Source organism: Melanerpes formicivorus, unplaced genomic scaffold, assembly GCF_026170545.1.
Source record: "Melanerpes formicivorus ecotype bairdi unplaced genomic scaffold, bMelFor1.0.p_v2 SCAF_1, whole genome shotgun sequence".
NCBI classification, from domain to species: domain Eukaryota; kingdom Metazoa; phylum Chordata; class Aves; order Piciformes; family Picidae; genus Melanerpes; species Melanerpes formicivorus.
Genome location: NW_027142353.1, coordinates 41,256,199 through 41,283,443, shown reverse-complemented (window position 1 = coordinate 41,283,443; position 27,245 = coordinate 41,256,199). Strand labels below are relative to the sequence as shown.

The window sequence follows — 27,245 nt, the reverse complement described above, 5'->3', positions numbered from 1 at the left end:
TTTCCAATCCTGTGACGCTAGTACCAACCAGCAGTGTTTTGTATTCTGATCTAACAGCATTTGGTAGCCGGAAGCAGCAAAGGCAATCTCACCTCCTCTCAGGAAACCAGGGAGACGCAGCCCATGCGATACAGTCAGAAAGCTATGCCTTATTGCAGGCAATGGCACTCGGGAGACCCTGGGACCATGGTGACACAAGCAGCCCGCACAACAGCAATCCTACATATGGCAACCTGGAGCTAAAGGCACTAGTCTTTTGACTGATTACCCCGCAGTTTTGGGGGCTGGAAGCCCGACCAATACATCACTCTCCCCGCTTTGCCTCTAACCTAACACCATGGCACCACTGTCTTGGCCCTAAGAGGGGCTCCACTGTGGAGACAAGAGAGCAAGCTGACGGAAGCCGCACGCCAGCGGCAGGAGGAGAAGGGGGCTGTGCTCATAGCCCCTCACGTCGCATTGACCGTTGCCGACACAGCGAACAAGGCCACCCCACCGCCGCAAATGCCACTGAAAATGCGGCGCAGCAGACGGAACGGAGAAACCAACAGAGCACCACTCACACGTCACGACGCACGCACAGAGGCCCGCGTGCCCCTCCCGCGTCCCGCCCCCTCGTTGCCACGGTGACCAGCCGCCGCGTCTCCGGCCGGGGAAGGGACGCTCGTTATCGCGAGATGTCAGCGGGTCTTTGGGCCGGAAGGAGGCTCTGGTTTGAAGGTGGCGGCGGGAGGGGTGGCTTGGCGCAGGTGAGTGCTTGTGTGTGGTTGTTCTTCGTGTGGGCCCTCTCGCGTCCCTCCCGTTCTTCTTTGGGGCACCGCTCCGGTGTGCTGCGGCAGGTGGTGTGGCCGCCCGCCTTCCCCGACCGGCCTGCGGAATCCGACAGCGGGGCACCTGGGGCGTGCCCCGCAGTGCTGAGTGGCCCCTCTTTCTGGAAGGAAATACCAGGTAAATCCTACTACTCGAGGGTGCTAACACGGCATTGAGTGCTGTAAAAGTGTTGAGCTGGGAAACCGGTCAGCTCTAGCAACGGCACGACCGTTAAGTTCGTATGCGTAAAAGTTTAGCAAATTTAACTGCTGCGGTGTCGCAAGATTTCTAGTTCTGCCGTGGGACGTAGACCGAGCGTTGGTTTTATTAGTATATTCATTTGCTAGATGCTGCTCACTTTCGAATTCAGGTGTTTATTTTAAAGCTTCTTCAGCAAAGCATTTGCATGCCTTTGTTGCCTTCTACACGTGGATCACGTGTTGGCGAAGGCTTAAAAGACCAAAACGGGAGGAAGCACAGGGTTTAATTAAGCTGTGCCGGAGCACTAAATGATTTGATGGTAGAAATGATGATAATAACTTGGGCTTTCTTCAAAGTATTTAGCTCCAGTATTCTAGCTCTCTAAAAAGTATTGTTTCAGGTGACAACTGGCCCTGAAATTGTCCTATACAAATTCTTGAGTCACTCTGGCTTTCATATTTTCTTTAAGAATCTGTAAAAATGAATGTTAAATAGATCAGATCTTAAAACATCAAGCTACTGTATATAAAATATGTCAATGCACTATATAAAAAATATAAGAATATTCAATTGCTATAAATTGTTATAATGTAATAGCACTGTTAAGTTATAAGTAGTCATCACCCTAAATCATTCTACATACTTCAGTATCTAACTTAGTATTAAATGTGATACCAAGTGGGTAGGCAAAGGAAATCTTGAAGAAGGATCTCTGGGAATTAAATTTGGCATTGTGCATGTGGGGATGCATTTTGTGCTCAGTATGCTATGAAAAAAATTAAATCAGAATCACTTACTTCAGAATGAAAATTGAACCTTCATCCTTAGCTCTAAATCTCTTCACAGTAAGAGCTGCTTCTTAAATCTTAACTGTACAATCACCAGGGTTTTGCATAAACTGCTTAGATATTTCGTTCTTGGCAGGTTCATAAATGAGAAGGCAGGCTTATAAATAAACCTTTTCAGTGCTATTTGTCATAATAAATGTGGTTTTTAGCAAGTATTCTTGAAGACCTTTTGTTAGATAGCAATTTGAGAAAGTCAGTGCAGTTTCCTTCTCTCCAGTCTCCATCATTTAAGAAATGTGCTTTTAAAAGAAGTTGTTCTCTGTTTTCCACTATGACTGATTAATGGCTTACACTTACAAAATCTTGTACTCACAGCAAAATATGTATCTTGCAGGACCTGTTGGTATCTTGTGGGAAGATAACACTTTGTTAAAAGTGTAAGATTAAATAGTATTATTTTTCTTAACAGGAACCCTGGAGTCTTGTTAAATTCTGAAAGTGCAGTAGATGATTGTCAAACCTTTATTTTGAATTTGATCCAGCATAAAGGGAAATTGATAGAAAATGTCACCTGGAAAAGTTCTACAACCTGTACTGAAAATGAAGGTGGATGAACTCTTCTTGTGCTGGTTGAGTCAGTCTGCAACTCAGCTGACACTAAAGGACTGCTTGAGAAGAATCAAGAATGAGGAGAAACTGGAGACTAGTAATGGAGATTCAGGAAATGATAAAAGTGAGACGTTCATCAATAAAAATTCCAGCTCCAAGCAATGCATATTAGGAGATACCAGACTGCCTTTGATGTCTTTCAGTCCTCCTCAACTTTCTACTACTCTACCATTGGCAACTCCAGCCAACTCAAGGAGCGTTTCTAATGTTAGAACAACACGTCGATCCTCAGGAACCAGAGTAGTAAGTTTGTTTCTTACTTACTAGAACTACTTCTTTAAAGTTTATTTTCTGTTTATGGTATTGACAAATTATGCAACTAATTTGTTTCCCCACAGGAGGTGTCAGGGGTGGAATAGAAGCAGCAGCACTGTACACAAAATGTCTGTGTCATAAGCACTAATGGCTCGGTGGCCTAAATTTCCAAAGGACTCTTGCTGTTTTGTGTCTCTGTTCCTTTTTATAAGTGTGACACAAAATGAAAATCTAGTTGTTTTCTATTTCCAGTAATTTTTCTGTCAAGAGTAATATTGTCCTTGTTCTTTGAAACTGGGGAGTGGAAGGCGTCTTAAAAATTCTGTATCCAGTACAGCTGATTTGATTTGGTATCTCTTTCTTAGTTTTGAGCTATATTTTCAACATCATGCAACACTGATCAGTATTGCAACTGATTTATATATGTGCAGTGGTGTGTGCAGCATAGATAAGGAAAAGTCAAAAAAAAGTGATTTTCACTTTCTTGAAGTATTGCCTCTCCTGTGCAGTAAGATTAGACCTAGAAACGTGATTTGTGCTGAACTTGTCAGTGCTGAGATAACAGTTGGCCGTTTCCAACCACAATGATCTTATGATCTGTATTCTTGCATTCTTAACAGGCATGGAAAAACTAAAAGTGATGGAAAAGCTAGAAATAGCCTTATGACAAGTAGCTTTCAGTAGTGTCCTCAGGTCCATTGTGTGGTGTCCAGTGTGGAAGAGGACCAATGCTTAGACTTGAAGAATGAAGGAGAAATAACTGTAAAAGCCCTAACTTCAGGTGTCTTGTGTGAAATACATCTCACATTTTGTATTCAAACTATAGCATTCTATGAGATGTAGTAGATTACAAAGACTATTTAGTTTTCAAAATAGATCACAGTTGCTGTATACCCTTTGTTTAGCTTACTTTTGCCAGAGGTAACCATAATCAGGTCTTGATGCTTCAGATGCACATTTTCAGTAACAGGCCTTTCCATGGTTAAATGCAGTCTTGTGGATAAATATAAGTCCCTGTGTTTGTTTGCTGTGTTAGCCTTATAATATATTGCTTTTACTGCAAATATTCCTTTGTTGGGTGATACCAGGCACTATTGTTAGTCCAAGACTCAAATTTGGCTCCACTGAATCTGCATGTCAACAAAGTAATTGTTTTGGCACTGCATGGTACACTCAATGCTTCCTTTCTGAGGAGGTCTTGATTTATAATAGACAATGCCCTCTCTGCAAGAATAATACCCTCGCAGTCCAATCTAATTTCTATCCCTTTTTATAAACTGTAAAAAGAAATGTGGCACGGAAATGATGTGATGACTGACAAAGCTATGCATTGCATATATGATCTGCCTTATGTTGAAGGAGTTGAGGCATGCTGTTTCTGCTATAGGACTATAAATTCATATAATTTACCAATGTTAAGTGGTCATCTAATTCAATACACCAGCCAAACCTCGTGGTATCCTAGGAAAGCCTGCTCATGTTGGTAAGGGTAGAGAGGTTAGAGCTGAGGATGTTTAGGAGTAGCAATTACTTCTTAGTTGTTGGTGGTGTATATTTAATGTAATTATCTTCTAAGCCACAGGAGTAATAATATGACTACTTTTTGCACTAGAACATTTAATCTGAAGTGTTGTCTCAATTTCACAAATATCAAAATTCAAATCTAGCTTGAAAAATTGAAATCCCCACTTCTTGGTTTTAAGATACTACATTTCCAGTCTAGAGTTTGTCTAGATTTACCTTATAATAATAGGGACTTGTATTTTTTATGTTAGTTGATGTACTTGATTACTAACTTATGTACTGTGATTTCTTGTGTCTTGATTGGCCTCCTTAAGTAGGTCCCTTAAAGAAGAATTAAAGAGGTCAGTGAGGAGTAACATTCTTTACTTCGTTGGAATTTTGTGTGGAGTTCTGAGAGAGAACTCAGAGGATTAGGCTGTTGTTTGGTTGGTGGTTGGTTTTTTTTAAGGAGTTTGGCAGAGGGGAGTTTCCAAGCAATAGGAAATTTGTCTTTGCTAGTCAGCTGAACTGAAGCTTCGTCAGAAAGTTTCCTGGTCTTTAAAACATGTAAATTACATTTGAAGCAGGCATCGGGTCTTAACACATCCCCAAGAGTTTAGTAATTGCATGTTCTCACATGACAATGTATTTTCTTGCAGAAAGCAAAATATATCCTTTTCCCTTTGTGTACATCCATAAACTACCTGCTGCAGTGTCAGAAGTAACACAGCTGCTTCTATGCATTTGATCACGGTTCAGATTGAGCCACAGTGGTTTTACTTACCTCATTTGAGTTCTTTAAGTTTGAGATCCCTGTCTCATTTCAGTAAGTTGAAGACTGTGTTTTAGATAACTTTTTAAAAAGGAAAGCAGGTCCAGCAACACAGATTTAAATCCTAAATAGCAGTCCTAGAAAATTATATTAGTTAAAGTGCTTACCTCTGTGTGCCTGAGGGCGGTATTTGGAAAGAGCTTTTTTTATCTGACTGTAAAGAACTAGAGAATGATTTCTTTTAAGAATATGTAAGTTAACTTAAGCATCTTCTTTTTAAACTTAGTATATATAGGATTTTTTTTAATGCAGCATACAAGCAGTAAATTCATTTCAACAGGATAGATTTTCACAGTTACTGATCTAAATAACCTGAAATGTTTCTGCAGCTTTTTTTTTTTTTAATATATAGAACACCAAACAATAAAGCTGATGACAAAAAACTGCCATTCTCAGGTTGTTACCAGGTAGTAAGTTGAATGTGTGGGAAACCACATTTTTGTACTTTGGGAGAAAGTAATTAATGTTCAACACCTGAAGGAATACCATATGAGCAGAACAGGTTTGTGTTCTGATGGCAGCTGTTGAACAGTATTAGTAGTACTATAGCTGGCAGCTATTGTATTCAAGGAGCTCTTTCCTTTTTTTCAGAGGTTAGCTTGTAACTGAGGGCTATGTTTTTATCCAAAATTCTTAAGTTGCCACGCTTCTTTGAAACACCAATGTCCTGTCAGAAACAGGAGAATTGTCTCTTCCTTTTCAAAGGAGAATTTTCTGTTTTTCAAAATAGTTGAATCTCTCCACTGTTTAGCATGTCCAAGGTACTTTCTTAGATAATAAGAGAAGCTACATGTTCTTTGTTAAAGATGAAACAAACAAACAAAACACCTGAGGTTCTTCAAGCACAAATTCATTCATCTGGACAGGGCACTTAAAGCTAGGTTTTGGAAAAACACTAATTCAGAATAAACTGTTGACTTAAATCAACACACACATTTTGAAATCTAGACAGAATTCTACCATGAAAACTCATCTTACAGAGTGTTTGAGTGCAAGTGAAAGCAAAAAAGTTTGCTTAGGAGTTTTTTGTTTGTGTGTGTTGTTTTTTTTTTCTCCTTTAGGAGAGGTACTTGCATGGCATCATTCGCAGCAAGGCTGGTGTCTGACTGCACCCATTGTACAAACACTGTAATTGCAAACTTTTGGTCATTGTTATGTGAAGTGCTTGCTAGCATTTAGTGTTCTGCAAGTAGCCTTGTGGTTTGTGTGTACTAAAGGTATTGAAATAACAGAAAATCAGAGGCACAGAAAAATCTCAACATTTAAGTTTTGAATGTTTTATGAGTTTGTTTAAGAGAATGGGAATTCTAGAGCTGTAACTTCCAAACTTGAAAAGTAGCTGCTGTAGCTTTCTTCTTACCCTTATCACTGCTGTACATGGATTAAACAGTGTTTCTAGTGCTCTAGATTATTTTAAACATATGGGGTATACACAATTGTACACTGTTCATCACATTGTCAAAAATGCCAGGCTTCAAGGCCTAAAATGTGCTGCAGGGAGGATGTTTAATCCTACCCAGCTGGTGTGCAAGGCATCTGGGGAAGCAATTCACAGAATTCCCTATGGGCATTTTGGGGGGTGGTAATGCAGAGAGAATGTGATATGTACTTCAAAGTTATTTTCCATCTCTCTGCAGGGTCAACCTTTGATATAAAGGTACTTCTTGAATTGTTTTTTGTATATCCTCTGCTGATAAGCGTAGTGTTTCTGCTTGTCACACCATGACAATTACTAATGCTTGTTGCCCCGTATTTCTATGATTTGTAACTTAAAAAAAAAATGTTTACTACTTTAATGCTGCAGAGATTTATTTTGTTTAGTATTTTTTTTAAATCACTACCATTCTTGCCAAATTCTTGTTACCTCTTGTTTCAAGAGGAGTGGTACTTACTAGAATTAATTTTAAAGGGAGACAATGAATCTTTTTGACATTGGCAGACATTTGACCACTTAACGGTTGCTTTTTTGGAACAAATGAGTTGTTCTGAGTTAAAGGATCACTAGGCTCATACCTGCATTCATAAGATCAGTGGTGGGCTATTTTCATGTTCTGCAGGTGTGCTGTTAACCTTTTTGGGAGACCACCTTCCACTAGCAAGGAGATAAGCATTCATAAAACATCGGACAGTGAAGAGGAGTGAAAGTGTTTGAATCCTGCCAGCTTTTCACTTAAATAGTTATTAGGCTTTAATGTTGGCCTCGTCATTTCAAGTGTCTAATCTTTTATGTTGTGTGCATCTGAATTGCTACCTGGTATACCTTAACACTGGAAGCAATGTTATGTACTAAATCTGGTTTAGGTGAATTGTAATTACCATTGCATTGCACACCAGATTATGCTGGACAGAACAGAGTGCAGTCTAGAGCATATATTCCCTATCTCTCTACTATGCAAAACTAGCGTTAATAATGCCATGTCCCATCACTAAGTGGGGAGGATGGGGGACTTGGCTTCCAGTTTAAGCCCATGACTTGAACACAGACTGTAAATAACCTGGTATCAAACTGATGTACTTTTATGATGATAACAGGGTACTATGACGGATGTCAACACTAATGTGTTCACAATAAAGCTCCTTCTATGGTGCCAAAACAGGAAGGGCAGCCAGAAGTTCATATTAAGATCTGGAAAAGTGCAGCTTATAGGTGTTCCTAGAAAATTGTTATTGGTTTCAAGTGTGGTGAAATAATAGAGGTCAGCATAAGCAGCACTAGAATTATGCTGTGTTAGTCTGCTTTAGCCTTGTGTGGTGAATGGTGCTTATGTCCAGGATTGTGCCCCAAATATTGGCAGAACATGCTTCTGTGTGTTCGACTCAAACCCACTTTTCCCGCCCCTCTTCTGGAGTCGGTGTGGGGATCTTGGCACCACTGAGTCCAGGTAAACAATCTGCCTGGGTGTGTTTCCACCTCTGTGGTAAACGAGGGCCATGTGACATACTTGTGTTTGTCCCGTTCATGGCATATGCTTTTGCCATATTTGGCAAAACATCTTTTCACTGGTTAAGTGTGGCATTAGCAATGGATGCTCATTGGACCAGTATTCGTTAGGGCACATGTTAAATAGGGGTTGTTCGGTAAACAGGTGCCCCCTGCTCATGCTCATGCCTGTGCCCTTGTACATGCCTGTGCCATTCCAGTGTCTGCTTTGCCTGGGACTCAAACCAGCACTCCAGAAGGCCTCACTGCACATGACCACTGTTGCCCAGCTACAGGCAGCGCCACACTGTGTGCCAACCCCATGGACTGTACCCCGTGCCCCACAGATGAGGTCAACCACTGCATGACCCGTCACCGTGGGAGGAAACTGTGGTAGCCTGTGTGCACCACTGGTCCTGAACCACTACAGCCCCCAGCACGGGGAATCCTTCCCAGGCAACGCGCCTTGTGGACCAAGTTGCAAAAGCTTCTGAAGTTTCCCCTGGGAGGCTCCTGGACCCTTGTACTCTGGGAGAAGCAGCAACCATGTGGCACAGCGCCACATGGTCTGCACCATTTTCTATTTCCTTATTATGGCATATCCGTGCCACATGTTCTGGACTATAAATGCATTATCAAGGAATGATTCCACAAAGTTCTCAGTTTGTGAGTAAGCCAAGCCTTTTCTTTACAGAACTTTGGTTAAGGTAGTGCCAAACCACTCCGGGTTGAGGGTTTGCCGGTCACTGACAAACCCCTCCCCTGCTGCTTTTCAAATCAGTTTCGATTCTAAATTCTATAAATCATTTTATTCGTTTGAAGTGCCCATGCATGGACATTCTGTAGAGGTAGTTCCATCAACTGAATACTGGTACCTGTAAATAGAAACTGTAAATAACGTTGCATAGTTTGTACATAAACTACTAATACATATTCATTAATATCTTTGCCCCTCATTCCTGAGGGGCACATTTACAACACCTTGTTGCACTGAATAGCTTGGAATAGAAGAATCATTATCCTGATTAGAGAAATAGCTATTCATTTTATGTATGAATGAGAAACTGAAAGTTACTCACTGTTGTAGCTTTTTGCTACTGCTCCATATTCCAATTGCATCTTCTACCCTGGGATACAAATATTACAGTTTTTTTTCTTAGCAATAGTATTCTGTTTACATGTTATGCTTTATTAGAAGAAACAGCTATCTTTTGTCCTCTTTCAAAGTGGCAGTTTTACTTGAAAGAGCAGATTATTTCTGCCCTGCAGTCCAGTCTTAAGAAGTTGGGCATTTCTAGTGCTACAGAATTGAGTTCAGAATTATATGTGGCCTTCTTCAAATTCAAAACTCACCTGCATCTTGATACAGGACAAATTCAAATACCTGAATTAAATGTATTAATCACACTCTCCTGTGTGAGCAACTGTCACTTAGGAGCAAACAAACAAGAAAAAGTTGATAGCTGTATGAGATCATTACTTCCAGTTGCTTCTCTCCCCTCAGTCTTTCAAAACATTTAAGCTTAATTATATCTTTACATCAGTCATTTAAACAGTTCATTCTTTTAACAGGTGGTCAGTCTGGGAGGAAATTAGATACTAATATAGAGGAAATAGCTTTCTTTTTTTTCTTCCAGTGATGCTTGAGAATATCTTAATTTTTGAGATTCTCTCTCTCCATATGGCCAACACCTATTCTGTCAGCAAGAAATAAGATTGAGGTAAACAAAAATGTATGGGCTTACTTCAGTATGAAATAATTAATGCAGTTCATCCAGTGAACTAGTTTGTCCACTGATAGATGTAGGCAATGACTGTACAGAATTTTTCAGCAAGTAGTGTTATGAGAAAAATCTGCCAAATATCAATGGAACTATAATATGGCTGAGTCTTGTAATTTTAGAGGCTTTGCACACACAACTATCTTGAAAAATTCAAAGGAAGTTAGGTGGCTTTAGTAGTTGCATTGATTTGAGAAGATACCAGTTAAGCATTCTCATTACTTTCTGCAGTTCACAACAGATCATTACTAAAAGTAGTATTTTAACAGTGTCATAATATGAAAGTAACTTCTTTATGTTGGGTTGGTTATTGCAATGTGCTTATCTCCGAGTTAAGCAGATGCTACTAATGTCTTGGTAGATAAGTTTATATTCTGCAGACAACTAATACAACTTAAAATAGGTCCATGGAAAGTGATCGAGATATGTTTCCAAAAGTATTTTCTGGTACTCCATGTTGGATGTGCCCCTTTTGCATAGCAATCACAATTCTTTACAAAAAATAGTTAGAAACTATAGAGTCACCCACATACTGTTTCGTGATCACAGGTATTTGCAGGGATAATAGACTCTTAGTGCTATTGTATATGTGCTTGAATAAACTTGTGCATGCTGCTTAATTCCATTTCACATGGAACTTATCTGACACGTCTTTTCTATGCAAATCTTACAAGAAACTTTGGCAGATTTCAGGCAACAGATGAGTTGAGAGACTGCAAGGACACTTTAATATTTGTACAAACCTGTATACAAGGAGAATGCAGGAAAAGACTTTGACTAGATGATGAGGGAAACATTGCAGCGTTGTAAACCCAACTGTAAATGTTCCCACCATGAAGCTGGAGCTTCTTTGCATAATCTTGACAAAACGAGGATTGCAAACCTTATGAGATGGTTTGACTTGATCTGGTTTTAGAATTCAGGAGAACCAGAAGAATAGTTTCTAAGAAGTTTTATTCCTTTAGAAACTAGATTTGTATTGTTAAACAGTTAATATTATATTTATATTATGGAATGAAGCTGGAGGTGGGGAGATTCAGGCTAGGTGTGAGGAGGAGGTTCTTCACCATGAGAGTGGTGAAACCCTGGAATGGGTTGTCCAGGGAGGTGGTCGAGGCCCCGTCTCTGGAGGTGTTTAAGATCAGGCTGGATGAGGCTCTGTCCAGCCTGATGTAGTGTGGGGTGTCCCTGCTCATGGCATGGGGGCTGGAACTAGATGATCCTTGTGGTCCCTTCCAACCCTGAATGATACTATGATATTTTGTAAATATTTCTGCTAGATATGCTCCATCCTTTTAACATATATCTCTCTCACATCTAACTGATGCCTTTTGTTGATGGTCTTGCCTCCTAAAATTTCTGAATTCTCCAAGGAACTGTGGAAAGAACCTCTAGCATTGCTCTTTCTAATCCAAGAGTACTGCAAAATGCACATAATCACCAGAGAAGGCAGGCATGTGCAATGCTTCCGTGGTTTTTATTCGTCTGTATGCTCTACAGGGGAAGCATTGCATCCTCCAAGGGGAAAAAAAAGTGCATCTAGACACAGATTGACATCGAACTTCCTTCCAAGACCAAGCAATTGGTTTCTCCATGTGAAGGTAGATTTCTTAACTACAGAGTGACAGCATCTGGCAGTTCATCAGTGTAGCACACCATGCTCAAAACACTGTCAAAAAAAAAAAGGGCAGTTTGGGTAGCTGGGCATAGTAATTTGACTTTTTCTGTGACCTAGTCATCAAAGGCTTCATCTCCCTTGGGTTTCATCAGCATACTGCTGAAAAGAGGTGATTGTCATCCACAGGAGAGTTAGGGGTGGATAGCAATACTTTGTTCAGCTGACGAGTGCGTTGTCCTTCTCCTTTACTTCCCATACACAGCAGTTGGAAATGGGAAGTACTAGTGAGAATAAAATTCCGTAAGTGTCGAAAGAGCTGGAAAAAATGATTATTTGGTGTCCCCTTAAATCCTTTTCTTTATCCATCAGTATAAGAATAGATAGGTTTCAACCTTGTGCATCCTTATGTCATGATAGAGTTTGAGGTTTTGGTAAATGAAAATAAAAATATTTGTGAATTCAGGATTGAAAAATCAGCATTGGTGAGTTTTGCCACTCCAATGCCGAGGGGTCACCTTGTCAATAGATGTTCAAATTCATGATTGCTTAGGCAGTTATATGCATAAAAGAAGGATTTTCCTTGTTGTTTCCCAGTTATTCTTGCATTTTACCATCATTTAAACATTTTATATCTTCTTGTACCTGCTTTACTGAAGTTCATTCATTTATGTAGACTATATCGGTACAAGGCATTGCTGTTTATAGGGTTAAGCAGAAAAGGTATTGCACGTGATACCAAGCCCACCTAAGCAGTTTTCTCGTGTTGTACATCATGAAATCAAATCTTACTGAGATGGCCATTAGCTTCTAATCTGCTTGGTGTTTACTCAATACCCTGAGAACTGCTGTTTACAGTGACTCACAGGATAACAGTGATTTGCAGTAGTAATTTAAAGGTCTGCACACTAATGTAAATACTGTATCTACTCAACAAGCAATTTGTTTGCTGAAGGACAGTAACACTTGAATCTACTATTATGCAATGCATTTTGCAGAAGTTAGGTTTGTAATCACTTCAACTCAGAGTTTTGGTCTAAGGTATTAAGAACCAATTGCTCGAACGAGTCCAGAGAAGGGCAACAAAGTTGGTGAGGGGTTTGGAACACAAGCCCTATGGGGAGAGACTGAGGGAGCTGGGGTTGCTTAGCCTGGAGAAGAGACTCAGGGGTGACCTTATCACTCTCTACAACTACCTGAAGGGAGGTTGTAGACAGGCGGATGTTGGTCTCTTCTCCCAGGCAGCCAGCACCAGAACAAGAGGACACAGTCTCAGGCTGCGCCAGGGGAGGTTTAGATTGGATGTTAGGAAGAAGTTCTATACAGAGAGAGTGATTGCCCATTGGAATGGGCTGCCTGGGGAGGTGGTGGAGTCACCATAATTGGAGGTGTTTAGGAGGAGACTTGATGGGGTGCTTGGTGCCATGGCTTAGTTGTTTAGCTGGGTTGGATTGGTTGATGGGTTGGACACGATGATCTTGAAGGTCTTTTCCAACCTGGTTTATTATTATTATTTATGCAAGTAATGGGGCATGCTTAGGTCCAGCACCTTTCAGTATATCAAAGGCCAGGTATTAGCTGTTGGTCTAGAAATAACTCTTGATAATATTAAATAATGGCAATAGTCTAGTCACAATCTTTTGTGAAGACTGATGTCAAAAAGAACCAACATTTCAGGGGGTTTTGTATTGTTTGGTTTTTTTATTCTGATAAAGAATCGCTGCTTTAATTTGTCTCTTTTCTGGTATATTTAGTATACTGTCTTTCCGGCCTTGTAGTAGCTGTATTTTACTTAGTATCATTAGCTGCTTGTTTGGGGTTTTTTCTTTTATTTTCTTCTTTTTTATATCTTCCTAAACTATTTGCCTATAGTAGTACCATTTTTCCCACTTTAAATGTCTGACATATATCTTTAGTACTGCTAGTCAAGCTGCTTCATCTTTTTTCTGTATCGAGAAAGATGCTACCTTGCCCTAGTTACCTTCTCTTACCAGCCCTGTTCTGTGCTTCAGTAATCAGTTCTTTTTGGAGAGGGCTGCACTAGTTTTGTTACACTCACTATTGACTGTTGTGGAGATAGGACCAGTTCTCTTTAACAGTTAACCCAGGAGCCACTGTAATTTATGCAGCACTGCAGGCTGAGAGATTCTACTAGGTTGCACACTGTTGCTATTGGGTTTGCTCATTCAGCCTTAAAGAGTCTCCAAAGGCCAGACAGGCTTCCTGTCATCTTGGTTTACAAGCTGAAAACTGGACTCCAGCAATTAAAGGTTTTATATGACCTAATACATCTTATTCTATAGTCAGTTTATTTTCTTGGAAACTTTGTGTAGTGCTGGGATGCTTTTTTACCCCAAAGATTTGAGTTCAGTTCTCCAAAACCTGTTACTACTTTCAATCTGCTGTCAGTGTATGCTTCTAACAAGAAGTTGCATTTTTTTTTGCACAAATGTTTTAAGGTTTGTTGAGGTATTCTTTAGGCTTGTATTTCCTCCACATTACCTAAAATATTACTGATCCTTATCTTTGTCTCACTTGAATACTTTTGAATTAAAGACACATAAGTATTGTGCTGCTATTGTGTACATGCAAATCTCTTCTAAAACAGTAAACTCTTTATAAAGTGCCTTGAGTGAGATCCATTCATTATGTATATCTTTAGCTTTGGAAGGAAGCTCTGAGCGTGCATCTTCCCCTGTGTTTATCTAGCTAATAATAAGCTGCCAGGATACTTGAACAGTTTCATGGCTGGCGTCCAGCCCTTCACCCAGGATTTTGAACTAGGAGAGAATTCAGGTTTAGAGTAAACGTAACACTGTAGCTGGGCACTCCCAGTTCAATCTGGATGAAAGCTGACTTAACCTTTCCTCTGTGGCTAATTCATGACTGAAAAAGTTAAAACAGATCTTAAGGAACTCTTGACCACTTTGCTTTACAAATGCTTGGTCTCCTTAAATGTGGCAGTACAAACCCCTTTTCCATTCAGGTGGTAAAAGGAGGTACACCAGCAGCTATGAGTGTATTGCAACTGAATGCTCAATTGCATGTCAGTTCTTCATGTATCACAACTTGTGAACTTTTGACAGCTATACCGCATACAGGTATGTTAAAAAAACACTAAACCAGACTAGTGACAACAGCTCTAAAACAATATTAGGGAAACAATGGGATTGACTTAATATCTACCTCAGGCAGTGTGGTGGTAATATAACAACAAAAATCCAGAATATGTGGCATATGGAACATAGTATGCTGGTTAAGTGATGACAAAGCTCCATTTGCAGATCACCCTCCTTTTTTCAACTCTCCCCAAAAAGGAGTTCAGCACACTGATTTCTTACTGAGGTTTCTCCAGCAGGTTCAGGTGTACTGGAGTTCCAGTCTTTTAGGCTTGCTTTCCGTGTCGCAGTCTGATTTAGGCATACCTGCATTTAGCAACAGGGTTGCACTAGATGATCTTCAGAGATGATCTTCCAATCTCTACTGTTCTATGATTTTGTGGTCTTGATGGTGTACTACAGCTATCTCAAACAAGACTGTGAATGTAGTAGTGAATGAAAGTGCTGCACCTGGTGAAAGGGGCTGAAAATAGAAAGCAGTCTAGGTGAGAAGATAGCCTTTCTTACTCCAAGGCCTATTTTCCCTAAACTGAAATGCAATCTGTGTTGCAATACAACCTTCCTGACCTTCCTCAAACATCTTGGTCTGGAATGGCTGTCTGTTGCCAGAGTAGGATTCTTCTCCTACTCTAACACTTCAGTCCTTTGTCTCAAGTTCCAGGCATGCTGCTGATGTGTGCTGTGTACCCAGCTCCCCGCTGGCTTCCCTGTGGCCCAAGGGTTATCACAGGTTGGTTGATTTGATCTTCCCAAGAGACAGTGCGTGGCAGCCAGTTTTGCTCAATGCAGTTTGATAGTCTGGCCATGTCAACCACAACACATCTGACTCTTGCCTTGTCAATTCCTTTCTTGTTCTCACACTTCCGAAAGAAGTAAGTATCTTCATAACGAGTTGTAATAAAGAAGCAGGGAAGAAAACTGGCTATTAAATTAGAAGACAATAGACTTCTTGTCATAATCTACTTTCTAACTGTGTATAAACTAAAAAGGATCTAATTAAGACCAATCACATTTTACTAGTATTTTTGATCGTTATCTTATTAATCTTAGGAGGATATTTACTGTGGATGCTTAACGTATTGATACATGCCAGCATGGCTATGAATGCATGAATAGGGCTGAAGACTGTAGATATCACAACGAGGGACTGTGGGGGAGACAAAAATAATGCTGTTCAGTAAGAGAAATCTCAAACTAAGAGGTGAAAGTTGTTTTAGTATTTCTTGGGCTGTGTACAGTGGCTTTATTTAAAGCACGAGGGATGAAAACAGTGACTGTTCAGGTCTCTCCTTTTATGCTGGTAGTAACTGAACTTGTGCGTGACAAAGTACAGATAATAAATGGGCAGTGTACCAATATCTTAGAGAATGCAAGGGTACCAAGAGTGTTTGCAGCTTGAACTCAAATAGCAGGAGTTGCCATACCCTTAGCTGTAATGGTGATATTTGGAAAAAGCACTTCTTGAGAACAGCAGCATTTCCTGAAGATTGCTGTGGTGAAGGTTTATATATTTAAAAGGCAGACACTTTACCAATCATTGATTAATGTACCTAGAACTGTAAAGGAGGAAGGACAGAAGGTCACTTTAATTTCCACAAAAGCTTGGCAGATTTTGCTTCTTGTAAAGAGTATTGCTGTGGACTAAAACATGGCCTCACCCCTTGCTAAAATGTGTTTGAGATTCAAACTGAAAATAGAATGGTAGCTGACTCTAACTTTAGTGCTGCTGAAATGTGATTGATATGCAATCTAGTATGTGGATTTTATCATTTATAATCTCTATTTAAGAAGGAAAAAAAGGCATCTTGTCAACTTTTTTTCAGATGTTGTTGCATCATTAATAGTTTTAATGTAGTTTTTCCGTAAAACATGGTTTAAAGCAGCATTTCATTGTGGTAATATTTGCCTCACTTCTGCTACTGCTTTCTGCCTTAGCACTTGAAGGATGAGATTCTTGTGATACAGTAATTTAAATCTACATTAATGTAAAAAAACCCGAAACACCAACAAAACTCTATTTCTTAAATTCTGTGAGCCACTCTGAAAGTCTCTGCAGCTCTTTCTGTTATTGCCTTCATTTTCCCAGTGTAATAGGGTTCCTGCTAAAGGACTGAAGAGTTTAAAAAGAATTTAATTGCTGTGTAATGAGCCTTATCCTTCAGTGAGATACTTCACTGAAGCAAGACAGTGAGTGTTTTGTGACAGAAGGAAAAGCTGAGGGGGATGGGAGGGGGGAGGAAGCTACAAAATGACCACGTCTGGTCTCTCTGCATTCCTGTAAGGCTTGCTTTTTTAAAATTGGAAGCTGCTTTTATAGATGCTCCTCCAAAGAGGTTTGTTTTTTTCCATACTGTCCCATTTAGACTTTGGAATGCATGTACGAAAGGGCAGGCCCCCGAAGTGACTTTCCAATCTGTTTTTGCGACTCCAGCCAAGTTCCCTTTAATGTATGGAGCAGGCAAAGTTGATCTGACTCTAATATCGCAGAACTCGGGCGCAGCTGCTGCTTGAAGTGGCACTGTGTGATAATACAACAGCTCTGCTATTTACTGGGACTCAAGTGCCTGGACTGGCAGAGACATATGAAATCCGAAAGCATGAGGATAAAGGAGATTTCTTTGCGGCAAGATCCTGATCTAAGAAAGGAGTTGGCATTGCTAGCTCGAGGATGTGATTTTGTTTTACCTTCTAGATTCAAGAAGAGACTGAAAGCTTTTCAGCAGGTCCAGGTTTGTCTTTCCATTCTATTACAACTAAGTTGTTATTGTACCTTCACAGCCGTGCAAACTGCAGGAAATATGTGGAAGTTCTTCCTAAACTAGCAGGATTTTGATAGTCTGTGCCATATATGATGGCTATTTCTGTGTTTTAGAAGACTGTGCAGGTAGTTTTCTGCAAACAAAAAATGAGAGTTTACTGAAACATGTAGCACAGATAAAGTACCATATTTGCGCAGAGACATAGGCAGTGGAAAGTTGGTGCACTTAATGGTATTAGACTTTTAAAGACTTTTTTTCTTTAATCCTTATATAATTGTACACTGCATGTATTTCCCCAGGGATATTTATTCGCCTTTTACTGGAACTGGGCACATAGAATACACTGAAATGGCCTGTAACTTCACTAGCTCAAACATACTATGTTAAAAGGTGCTTTCATACTTGAATGATGATCCTGAATTCCTTTAGATTGTGTTTATTTTGGACTTTGTATCTGGCTTAGATAAGTTGTTATTCACACGTGTGCCTCTGCTGTTTTGCAGCAGTTAGTTAAATCCACCATTTTAAAGTGAGATCATAATTAAGAATAGAAGTATTTGAAATGTAACAAAAAAGGAGCCTACCACTAGAGTAAATGCGCAAAGAGGTTATCCTGAGGGGGGAAAGGGGGAGGGGGAGAAGTGTGCAACTGCTTCATTGGAGAAACAGAAATTTGGTATTTCCTTAAGGTTTTTGGTATGTGCAAGCATTCACCTTTGCCCAAACCTCAGCCTCACTTCTAATTCATGTGTTTGAGGTATTATCAGCAATGGTACATGTGACCTATTTCCAACCATTTGTAATTAAGATTAAATTAGCAGTTGAAGAAAAGTTGTAGTATCTTAGGATTTCTGGCTTTTAAAATCACTCTAAATATAGCTTGCTACTTAGTTTTGAACTTGATGCACTAGTGTCCCTTTCAGGTGACCTTCAAGAGAGGTCCATAGTGCCCTGTGACCCTAAAATGTGTAAGTCCTCTGCCTTCTACATTATTACATCCATTGAGTAAGCAATGTTTATCCCTTTGTAGAAAGCAGAATGCAAGTGCTGACCCTGCTGTTCTATGCCTTTCAGTATAAACTTGTGAATTAAAGGGTTTTATCACTTGTGTCTTTTGTACTGGAGACAGAGGAGGAAAGGCGTTGACAGCAGGGAAAGAAAATATTATCTTAATTACACAAAATTAGCTGTATCTGTTAATATTTAGGTACCTCAGAGCATAGGCAAATTGAGTCTAGTCATGGCATCTGTTGTAAACAAACACACTGTTACATTTTGTGGTCCCCCTTAACTTGGTCTGTCTTTCATCGAATGATTGTGGCATTGCTTGAGGTTTTTTTTATGTTGAGCTAGAAAACATCTCAGTAATGGTAATGCATACCTCCAAGCAGCTAAGTACTTTAGAGAACATCTTATCTAATCCATAGGGTGCTTGGTTTTATTTCTGGTCAATATGCTAGAAACTTACAATGCAGACAATGAACACATATTTTTTTATTACTAACTAGACTTGCACTGCTTGGGAGCCAGCTGTAGAATGATGTATGTTAAACTACTTAATTATCTTACAGACAGACTTCTTTGGAAAAACAGATGTAATAAGAGTACAAAACTAAAATCCGGTGTTTGTCTTTACTATATCAAAATGATTTGATATATTTTATCAGGTATTATTATTTTAAAATAGTATTTTGCCTCAGCCTCATGATTTTAAAAAGGCATTTTGAAAGTGCCTTAAAAATGCAAAATATGATTGCTGATAACTGTTGGTATAGATGATGAATGTTCTTTACCTGGCACCTTATCTTGATGTTAGCTTCAACATTTTTATCATTTCAGTTGCTTAGCTTTATTGCTATTGGAGTTTACAGCCTTCTATACTACTGTAATGTTGACTTTCAGCTGGAGCAGTTCATGAATGTGATGAAAAATTAGAATTCTAAAATCAAGCAGAAATGGAAGCCAATTTCTATATTCCTAAAAACTAGGAATATAATACATATTTATTCTCTCTGTTTCTACTACACTTTTAAAATTTTTCATATCCATGCAGTTTTTATAACTTGTTAAAGAAGCAGATTTTCCTTAAGAGCTTTAGTACTATTAAAGCCAGATGCTTAAAACATAAGTAATGTTGGTGGATAGTGAGATAACATGTGGCTCGGTATCTCCTCTGAGGTGGGTTAAAGTGAGAGGGTCTTCCACAGGTTCTAAGAATTCTAAGGCAGTGGCTTTTTAAATAGGGCCAAGTAAGTAATCCCCTGTGTTTTGGAAGGGGCAGTCACTGGAGTGTAGCAGATCAAGTTTCATTAAAATCTTTAAATAGACAACCAGTAGTGAGGTAGTTTGCTCTGGAAAGGGATAGAAAATACTTTTTCTCTGATGAAAAATGATAAAACTGAGCAAAATAAGGATTTCTGGAAAGATCAGCTTCTCAAAAGGAAGGTAAAATACACAAGTGCTTAAATGTTCTCTGCTGCTTTGAGAGATGAAATTTTTAAGAGAACTCTGCATAAAACTCATTGGACTCAGTCCGTATTCTCCTGATGTTGGTTGGAAAAAAGACCATCCTTAGAATATAGTGCACTGGAAATGCAGCACTTGAAGAAGCACTGTGTCCGTCTTGAGCATCAATTTCTCTGAAACTTTGGAGAAAGAAGAAATTATCACTATGTCAAGCATACTGGCAACTTAAAGATGTGAACTGAAAGGTTTATTACCTGCTGATAGCTGTGCAGTGTTTTAGTCAATAGCTGGTGACATCCCTTCCTGTCAGAGCATCATTACCCAGGCTGTGTGTGGGAAATATGCCTGAAGTTGGAAACAAAATAGTAACTGAGTAAAATACATCTGTATACAGTGGCACACTTAGACCCGTTAGTTTTAGCTAAACTAGGAAAATTGGTATTTTTGCTACTTAAAGGCCACACGTTGTAAAATAGTTTAATTCTAGCAGTGAAACTAGGCTTACTTAAAGTCAAATAAATGCTGAATGTGCTCACTTTTTTAAAAAGGGCAGGGGGGCAAGGGGAGTAAAGTCCTAAAGTTTGAATTAATCCCTGAAAGTCATTGCCAAAAGTAAGTGCTGTTGTATTTTCTGATACTTGAACTGTGTTGTGCCTTCATCTGCTGCTACTACTTGGCAATTTCTGTAGTTGCATGCCTCACACCTCAGTGTGGAAATGGAGAAGTACCAGTTCTATGACCACCTGTTAGTGATACTAAATGCTGCTTAGGCATGCTATTTATGTCAGCTGTATGAGAAATATTTCTTTAGCTTCTGCAGTGCCTCACAAGATTGGCTTTCTTTCTAAGTGAAGTAAGTGTAGACGCTAGTGCCTCCTGATCACTTTTGCACTTTAATAATGAATGTTTCATAAATGCTTGTGGCATGTTCAAGACTGCAGTGAATACAAAGCCTGTAGGTACTAATGTGTGCTAGGCTGGTGTGTGGTGGTATTGTAGCACTCTGAATCTTCCCGTTTGTGAAGTAAAATGAAATTTACAAAGTTTAATTGAAGCAGTTGGTTTTACTACTGTAGTCACAGAAATAGATTCTGCAACAGTTGGACGTCTCTGGCAGGCCAGTTTTCCTTTTAGCATCAGTTTTCTAATTTAACACCATTTAGAGAACTTTTGAACACCACAGAAGGGAGGACCTGACGTGTTTTTACACAAGCACCTTCGTGTGTCTGATGTAAAACTGGTTTGTTTGGGGTTTTGTTGTTTTGGGTTTTTTTAAGAACAAACCCCAAGTGTCTTCTGGGTGAGGAAGGGAGTTGGGAAATGGAAAACTCATTCTGACTGTAGCTAATAGTTACAGTTGATGCTATTTTGCTGGTATAATGCAAATTTTCTGGAGCAGATGCCAATATTTAAGATAGAATGAAAATACCTAAGCTTCCCACTGAGACTGGTTAAAATGAGAGGTTTTCTGTAAATGGTCTATTGCTAATGGATTGGCAGGTGTTAAGCTCTCGCCTCTTACAGGAAGTTGTAAGGAATAGAGACTCTTGGTTTGAGCTTAAAATGTATTAGCTGTCTTTCAGCTTCTTTATCTGCTTGTCACTGGTAATAAATTTATGCAAATGTGTGTGCCCTTTCTGTAGAAAAGCCATTATGGTACAAGTTTGCTACAGCTTACTTGCATGCATGATGTAAGAGTCTGAATGTCAGCTTCCTCTGCACTTATTTTTTTCCCCCTCAGAATAGGTTTCACTAGCCTTTTCTAAACCTTTGTAATTACAAATGTTACTAATAGCATGTGTTTATGACTATCAGTGGTAGTTCTTTGTATGTTAGAAGGACTGAAACAGTGGCACATCTTTATATGATACTGTGAGGTTGTTACCACAACTGTCCAAGTCAAAATCTGTTGGGGCATTTTCAAACAAGAAGTTAACAGAATACTTGGTCCAACTGTTGACTCTGCAACTCAATAACAAGACTGAGCTTGTTGATGTTTTGGGTTTTTTTTTCCTTGTTTGTGTGGATTTTTCCTAAACTCAGTTGCATTGAGTGATTGACACTTGTTTTGTTGTAAACATGGAAGGATGAGAAGCTGTTGCAGAGTTAAGAATTAAATGGATGCCTGTCTTAGCCATATTTGTTACTTTTTAATGTTGAACTGATGGCCTGTCCTAACAAGAGCTGTTTTCTGTAAACAAATGCTAGAATTGCCTCAGGTGTAACTGACTGTCAGTTTTTTCCCCATTAAAATGATCTTTAGGCAGTCAGGACTCCTTTGCAGGTAGTGAGATCCAGTGCAGTCCATTGGCCGTGCACAATTAAAATGATCATGTGCTAGGAGAGTCTTACCAGCTTCTGTTATGAAAACAGTTGGGGTAACAGAATATACTGGTGCAAGGCAGGACTACTGATTTAACCTATGATTGGAGTATTTTCTGAGAAAGCTCTAGCTGTATGACAGACTAGATATGTTAGTGACTGGCATACGTGATTTGACATAATTCATAAAATGGATGTAATTTGACAACAACTCAGCCAGTGACTAATACTTTTGTACCACTTCTGCCTTACTATAAAGTGTAAAAGTTGCCTTTCAGAGGGTAGGTTTTTCTGAAGAATGATGGCTTTTTTCCATTCCATTTCTATAATCAGTACCTTTTTGTAAACTAGCAAGGCATGTAGGTGAGACAAAAAGGATTTTCAGTGGTCAGCCACAGCAATCTGTTAAGAGGATCCTACCTCTAAAGCCTTTGGTAACAGTTTTGTCAGCAAATAAAGCAAGTTATTGATGGGCATGAAAAGGTCTTTCATGCTTATGGCTTTGGGGAGAACTAACTGCCCCTTCCTTCTTCCATTCCATCCCCACCCCAGGGTATTTATGAATAAATCATTGAACTCTTTGTAATTCTACACAACTGGAACTTCTCTGGTGCTGAGGCTTTATGTGACTGTACAACAAACCAAATAAATGGAGCTATGTTTGGTGGTGTTTCTACTGCAATAATGTGTTTGCAATAGCATCCTGCAGTTCCCTGCAGGACAACATGATTTCTCTGTCAGCTATACCAAACTACAAATCAGAAAGATCTTGGTATTTCTAAAATTATGGTTGTAGAAGTTGAGTAAGAGAGCTGTTAGAGCAGCATCTATATTACCACAAGCGAGGAGATAGGGAAGTACATGCTATAATGGTTAAATATCATGCAGAAAAGTGTTCCTTATTTCTCTCAGAGGGAGAGTTCAGTTTTCACTGAACTAGGGAAAATCAGGCTTTGACCATTTTAACATTTTCCTGTGTTTGCTTGTTTGTTGCATGCTACTTTTGCATGTGGGCATGTAATTGGACTTGTCCTCACTGATGGTTTACGTGTGTTTTTAGTTGAATGTATTTTTAATTTCAATATGCAAGATGGTGTGTATGGAATGAATTCCATAGTCTTGGGTGGAAGCATTTTCTGGATACCACTACCTACTGTCTCCTTTTCCATGAGAAGTAACATGCTGCACCAGATAGATTTATGTAGCTGAACTAAAGTTCATATGCTCTGCTGAAATACTGAGGCTTCAGTGAATCTTTCTTGAGGATTATTTTGGCATTTTCAATACAGCTTGGTTAAATTAAAGAGGAAAAGAGTTAGATTTTTGCCACACTCAAGCTGGGTGTGGTGTTTCTTTCCCTAGTTGTCATACAGTTTAGAGTAACTAGCTGAATTACTTCTTACTCTGCTGTCTTGAGACTTAAAATAAAAGGAGAAATTAGCTTTGGGTAGCAAACAACTTCTCCCCTCTCTTCCCCTTTCCCACCCCAAAATCAGGTGTTAATATATGAAGAGTTGTTCAGGAACAAGATAGACCTGAACTCTAGTTTCCTAATAAGCTGAATTTTACAACATTACATTGTAAAATGAATATAGATCCTTAGTCTGACACTTTTTTGTCAGGGATGCTCTAGAAGGGTTGATACTTTGCTTTTAAAGTTGATGTGTTCTTTCAACATAGACCAAATTAGTGGTGAGTTACTGCATTAAAGGTACAGCAGAATTTGATATTGCGTTGGTTTGGTGTGTTGTGGGATTTTTGTTTTGTTGGGTTGGTTTGATGTTTGGTTTGGTTTGGGGTTTTTTGTATGTGTTTGTGTTTGTTTGTTTGTTTGTGTTTGGTTTGTTTTTTTAATTAAAAAATCCTAACCAACCAAACAAGAAAAACCACCCAAAAAACCCCATGCCAATCAACTAACTCTTCTGAGCTACTGTTTGCAGTTTGGCCACCCATAGCCAAACAGGCAAGGGTTTTGTGTGTCTCAGGTTGGCCAGGAGAGGGAATAGATAGGTTAGATTCACTGTTGCTTTTCACAGTATCACAGTATAACTAAGGTTGGAAGAGACCTCGAGGATCATCGAGTCCAAACTATCAACACAGACCCCATGACTAGACCATGGCACCAAGCGCCATGTCCAATCTCCTCTTGAACACCTCCAGGGACGGTGACTCCACCACCTCCCTGGGCAGCACATTCCAATGACAAACGACTCGCTCGGTGAAGAACTTTCTCCTTACCTCGAGTCTAAACCTCCCCTGGTGCAACTTGAGACTGACTTGAGACTTAAACTATGGATTTATGAAGACAATGAGTTTGACATACAGTTAAACCAAGTACACAAAAAATTATCCATTCTTAGACATGATTTTATATGTTTTTAGGAAATAAGATATTGAATGTATTTTTACACCATGTAGCTCCAGTTCGAATTTCATTGTATTTCTTCTTCTTTCCCAAGTTGTAGTGCAAGTTTAGGGTTCTCCTTGGATTTCATTTTTACTGTTGTAACATGAAGAGGGATCCTGGACTACTGATTGCTCTAAATCTCACTGAATCTTGTTTGATTTGATCATGAAATTGTTATTTGCTGGAATATGTCAATTCTAGAAACTCAGGGCACTTTAACTGTGCCAAAATAGGAGAGAGACCAGTGTATGGCTCTGTCTCTAGAGTAAAGTTAGTTTAGTATTGAGGACCATCACTTGCATTGAATCACATGGCCAAATGAGCATAGACTTCTGTACTGAAGCAGGTGTGAGAGTAAACTGCCAAGAATAGATATGAACAAGATGAGAATGACAGCAGTGAACCTGTGTAAACCTGAGGAGAGCGCACAGCCTGGCATGCAGGCAGGAACCTCTCAACATATTTGTCCAGTTGGTGTTTGAAGGGTAACACAGAATTACTAACTGGAACAGACTGCATTTTTTACTGAATCCTTCTCCCTTGTGTTAATGCAAATGACCAGTATGTATAAAATCAGAAACAATGTTGTTTGAAGTGCTTTTTTATCTTTCAATGGTATGTGACTAGAACTTTTCCGTAAAGTGCATTTTTTTTCCATTCCTTCCCCTCATTGTAGCACAATTTTTAAGTGACTACGGACAAAAAGAGATGCAAGAAATTATCTCAGTTAAGACTACTAGCAAAAGTAAACTAGTCTAAAGCTGCATCAGGGTTAAAATTAATAGATGTTTATCCCTTGCCATGGAAAGAAGAGTATGTGTGATAAAATTAGTCTATATGGCACATCCAAAACTGCCGGACTGACTGAAGGATAGCAAACTGAACTCTGCCATCGGAGGAAGCAACTGGGACTAAAATGTTTATTGCCAGAGAAAAGACTTTTGCATATATACCCTGACATGTGTTTTTAGCTTACCTTCATTCTCTATAGATATCTCTGAGCTTGGTCATTCATTCAGATAGGTCTTAATGTTCCAGCTCAGTTGGGCAAGATGAATCACAATCTTTTAGGTTTCAAGCCTAAATAATATTTCAAGCAACACTGCCACAGTGTATCTTCTTTATGCTGGCATCAGAATCGTGCTGCTTCTAAATGTAATCACCTCTGTGAGACTGGATGAGGACAAATAGGTGTGGTTTTAACTTTGTTTTTTAGTTGCCTTGGCACTTCACCATATTGCTTCACTTTCACTGGTACGGACAATAAGCTCTATACACAGGTGCAGGGGAAAGTGCAGGTGTACTGGGGTGCAAATTTCTTCATGCCATGTTGTGAAACTTCATTAATAAGCTTTCAGATTAATTTACTGTGTTCAAGCTATTTTGCAGGGGAACAACTAGATTTTAGAGAAATCTAGCTTGGAAAAAAACGAATTCTGAAAGCTTTTGAGATGTCAAAGGATTATCTTTCACAGAGGAAAAAGTGCTGTTAAGCAATCTAGATGAATGGGAAGTGGTACAGTCAGTGAACTATTGCATTAATAAATCATTTGAGCTTGGCTATAAAGAGGCTAATAAAGGACATACAGAGAACAAGGGGAAAACATCATTTCTTTCATTTAGGTGATTGGAAATCTGAGTATCTACCACAAGGTCAAGAGAACTGGTGCTACAGAAGAGAGATTTCTTAGAGATCATCCTGAGAAGAGTTCTAGCAGTAAGCTTACTTTGCTTATCCTGAAGCAACATGACAAAATACTCAAGGTGTTGAAACAGGGTTTCTTTCCAAAATTAATGTCTCCTCCTTCTAGATGAGACTGAACTCTTTTCTAGGACAATAGTAGCGTAGGTGTTTTCACGACTTAAATTCCATAAAACTACTGATTCTGTCACTTGCTTATCTAAGGGAAATGTTGAGTTCTGTTGTGCAATCAAGTGGAAGGCTGGTCAGGTACTGCTTTTGAGCCTGCTTGCTGATAAATGGTAATTGTGAATGTAAGAAAAATATTAACTTGGATAGACTGTAGGACACCACCTATTCTGTAAGAACTTAGTGAACTTAATGGAGAGACCTTTCATTAAAAAATAAACTACAAAGTGTAGCACAAGCTTAGAATTTGGAAGTTCATGTGCTAACCAGCATTTGAGTCTCATCACTACCACTCTGTTGCCCTTTGGATCTCAGTGTTGACTTTCATTTTCTATTGTATAGCAGGGAACTTCATGTAGCATCTGCTTCTCTTGCTGGGTGACTTACAAGCATTGTATGTGGGTGGTTGCACGGATGTTAGGATTTAAAAGGCTGAATAGCACACCTCTGCAAAAAATCCTCTTAGCATATTATATACTTCATTTTACTCATGTAAGGGTAGCATAATGTGTGGTATATAAGAATAAAAGACTCTGTCCTTTGAAGAACTAGGTTAATGTATGCATTGCACATTTGAAAAGTATTGCAACATTTATTTTTATTTAATTCCCTCTTAAAAAAATAACCACTAGGTATTTGAACCAAACTTGGCCCTGTTTAATGGGTACACATCTCTTTAATACTGTTTTTCAGTATTTAGTGCTGGTTTTTAATATTGTGGTTTACCGCTTACTAGTAAAAACTTGGGTGTAAATGTGAAGTAGAATTTTATGGGGGTTTTTTTGGTCCCCTTGTCTTGACTCTGTTGTATGCACTCCATTGATCTTTTTCTAATATGGTCATCTTACTGGAAATTCATGTCAAATAATAGAGCAAGAGCTGAATGAACACTAACTGTCAGCGTGATTTAAATGAGTTTGGGTTTTTC

At 39.1% G+C, this 27,245-nt stretch overlaps 1 protein-coding gene across 3 annotated transcripts in view; it reads left to right on the top strand.

Annotated features, from left to right (window-relative positions):
- Positions 1-696: 696 nt before the first annotated feature.
- Positions 697-27,245, top strand: part of PPP2R3B (protein phosphatase 2 regulatory subunit B''beta) — a 61,264-nt gene continuing 34,715 nt past the window's right edge. The window contains exons 1-2 of one of the 3 annotated variants that reach the window (XR_010987676.1): positions 697-749; positions 2,269-2,711. Coding sequence is in view for 2 of the 3 variants with exons in the window: in XM_068141180.1 (XP_067997281.1) it covers positions 2,364-2,711 (348 nt within the window). In the remaining variant the exon portion in view is untranslated. Of the gene's footprint in view, positions 750-865; positions 949-2,268; positions 2,712-16,832; positions 17,223-27,245 lie in introns of those variants that run through there. The other 2 variants (XM_068141180.1, XM_068141189.1) reach the window with 2 other exon arrangements.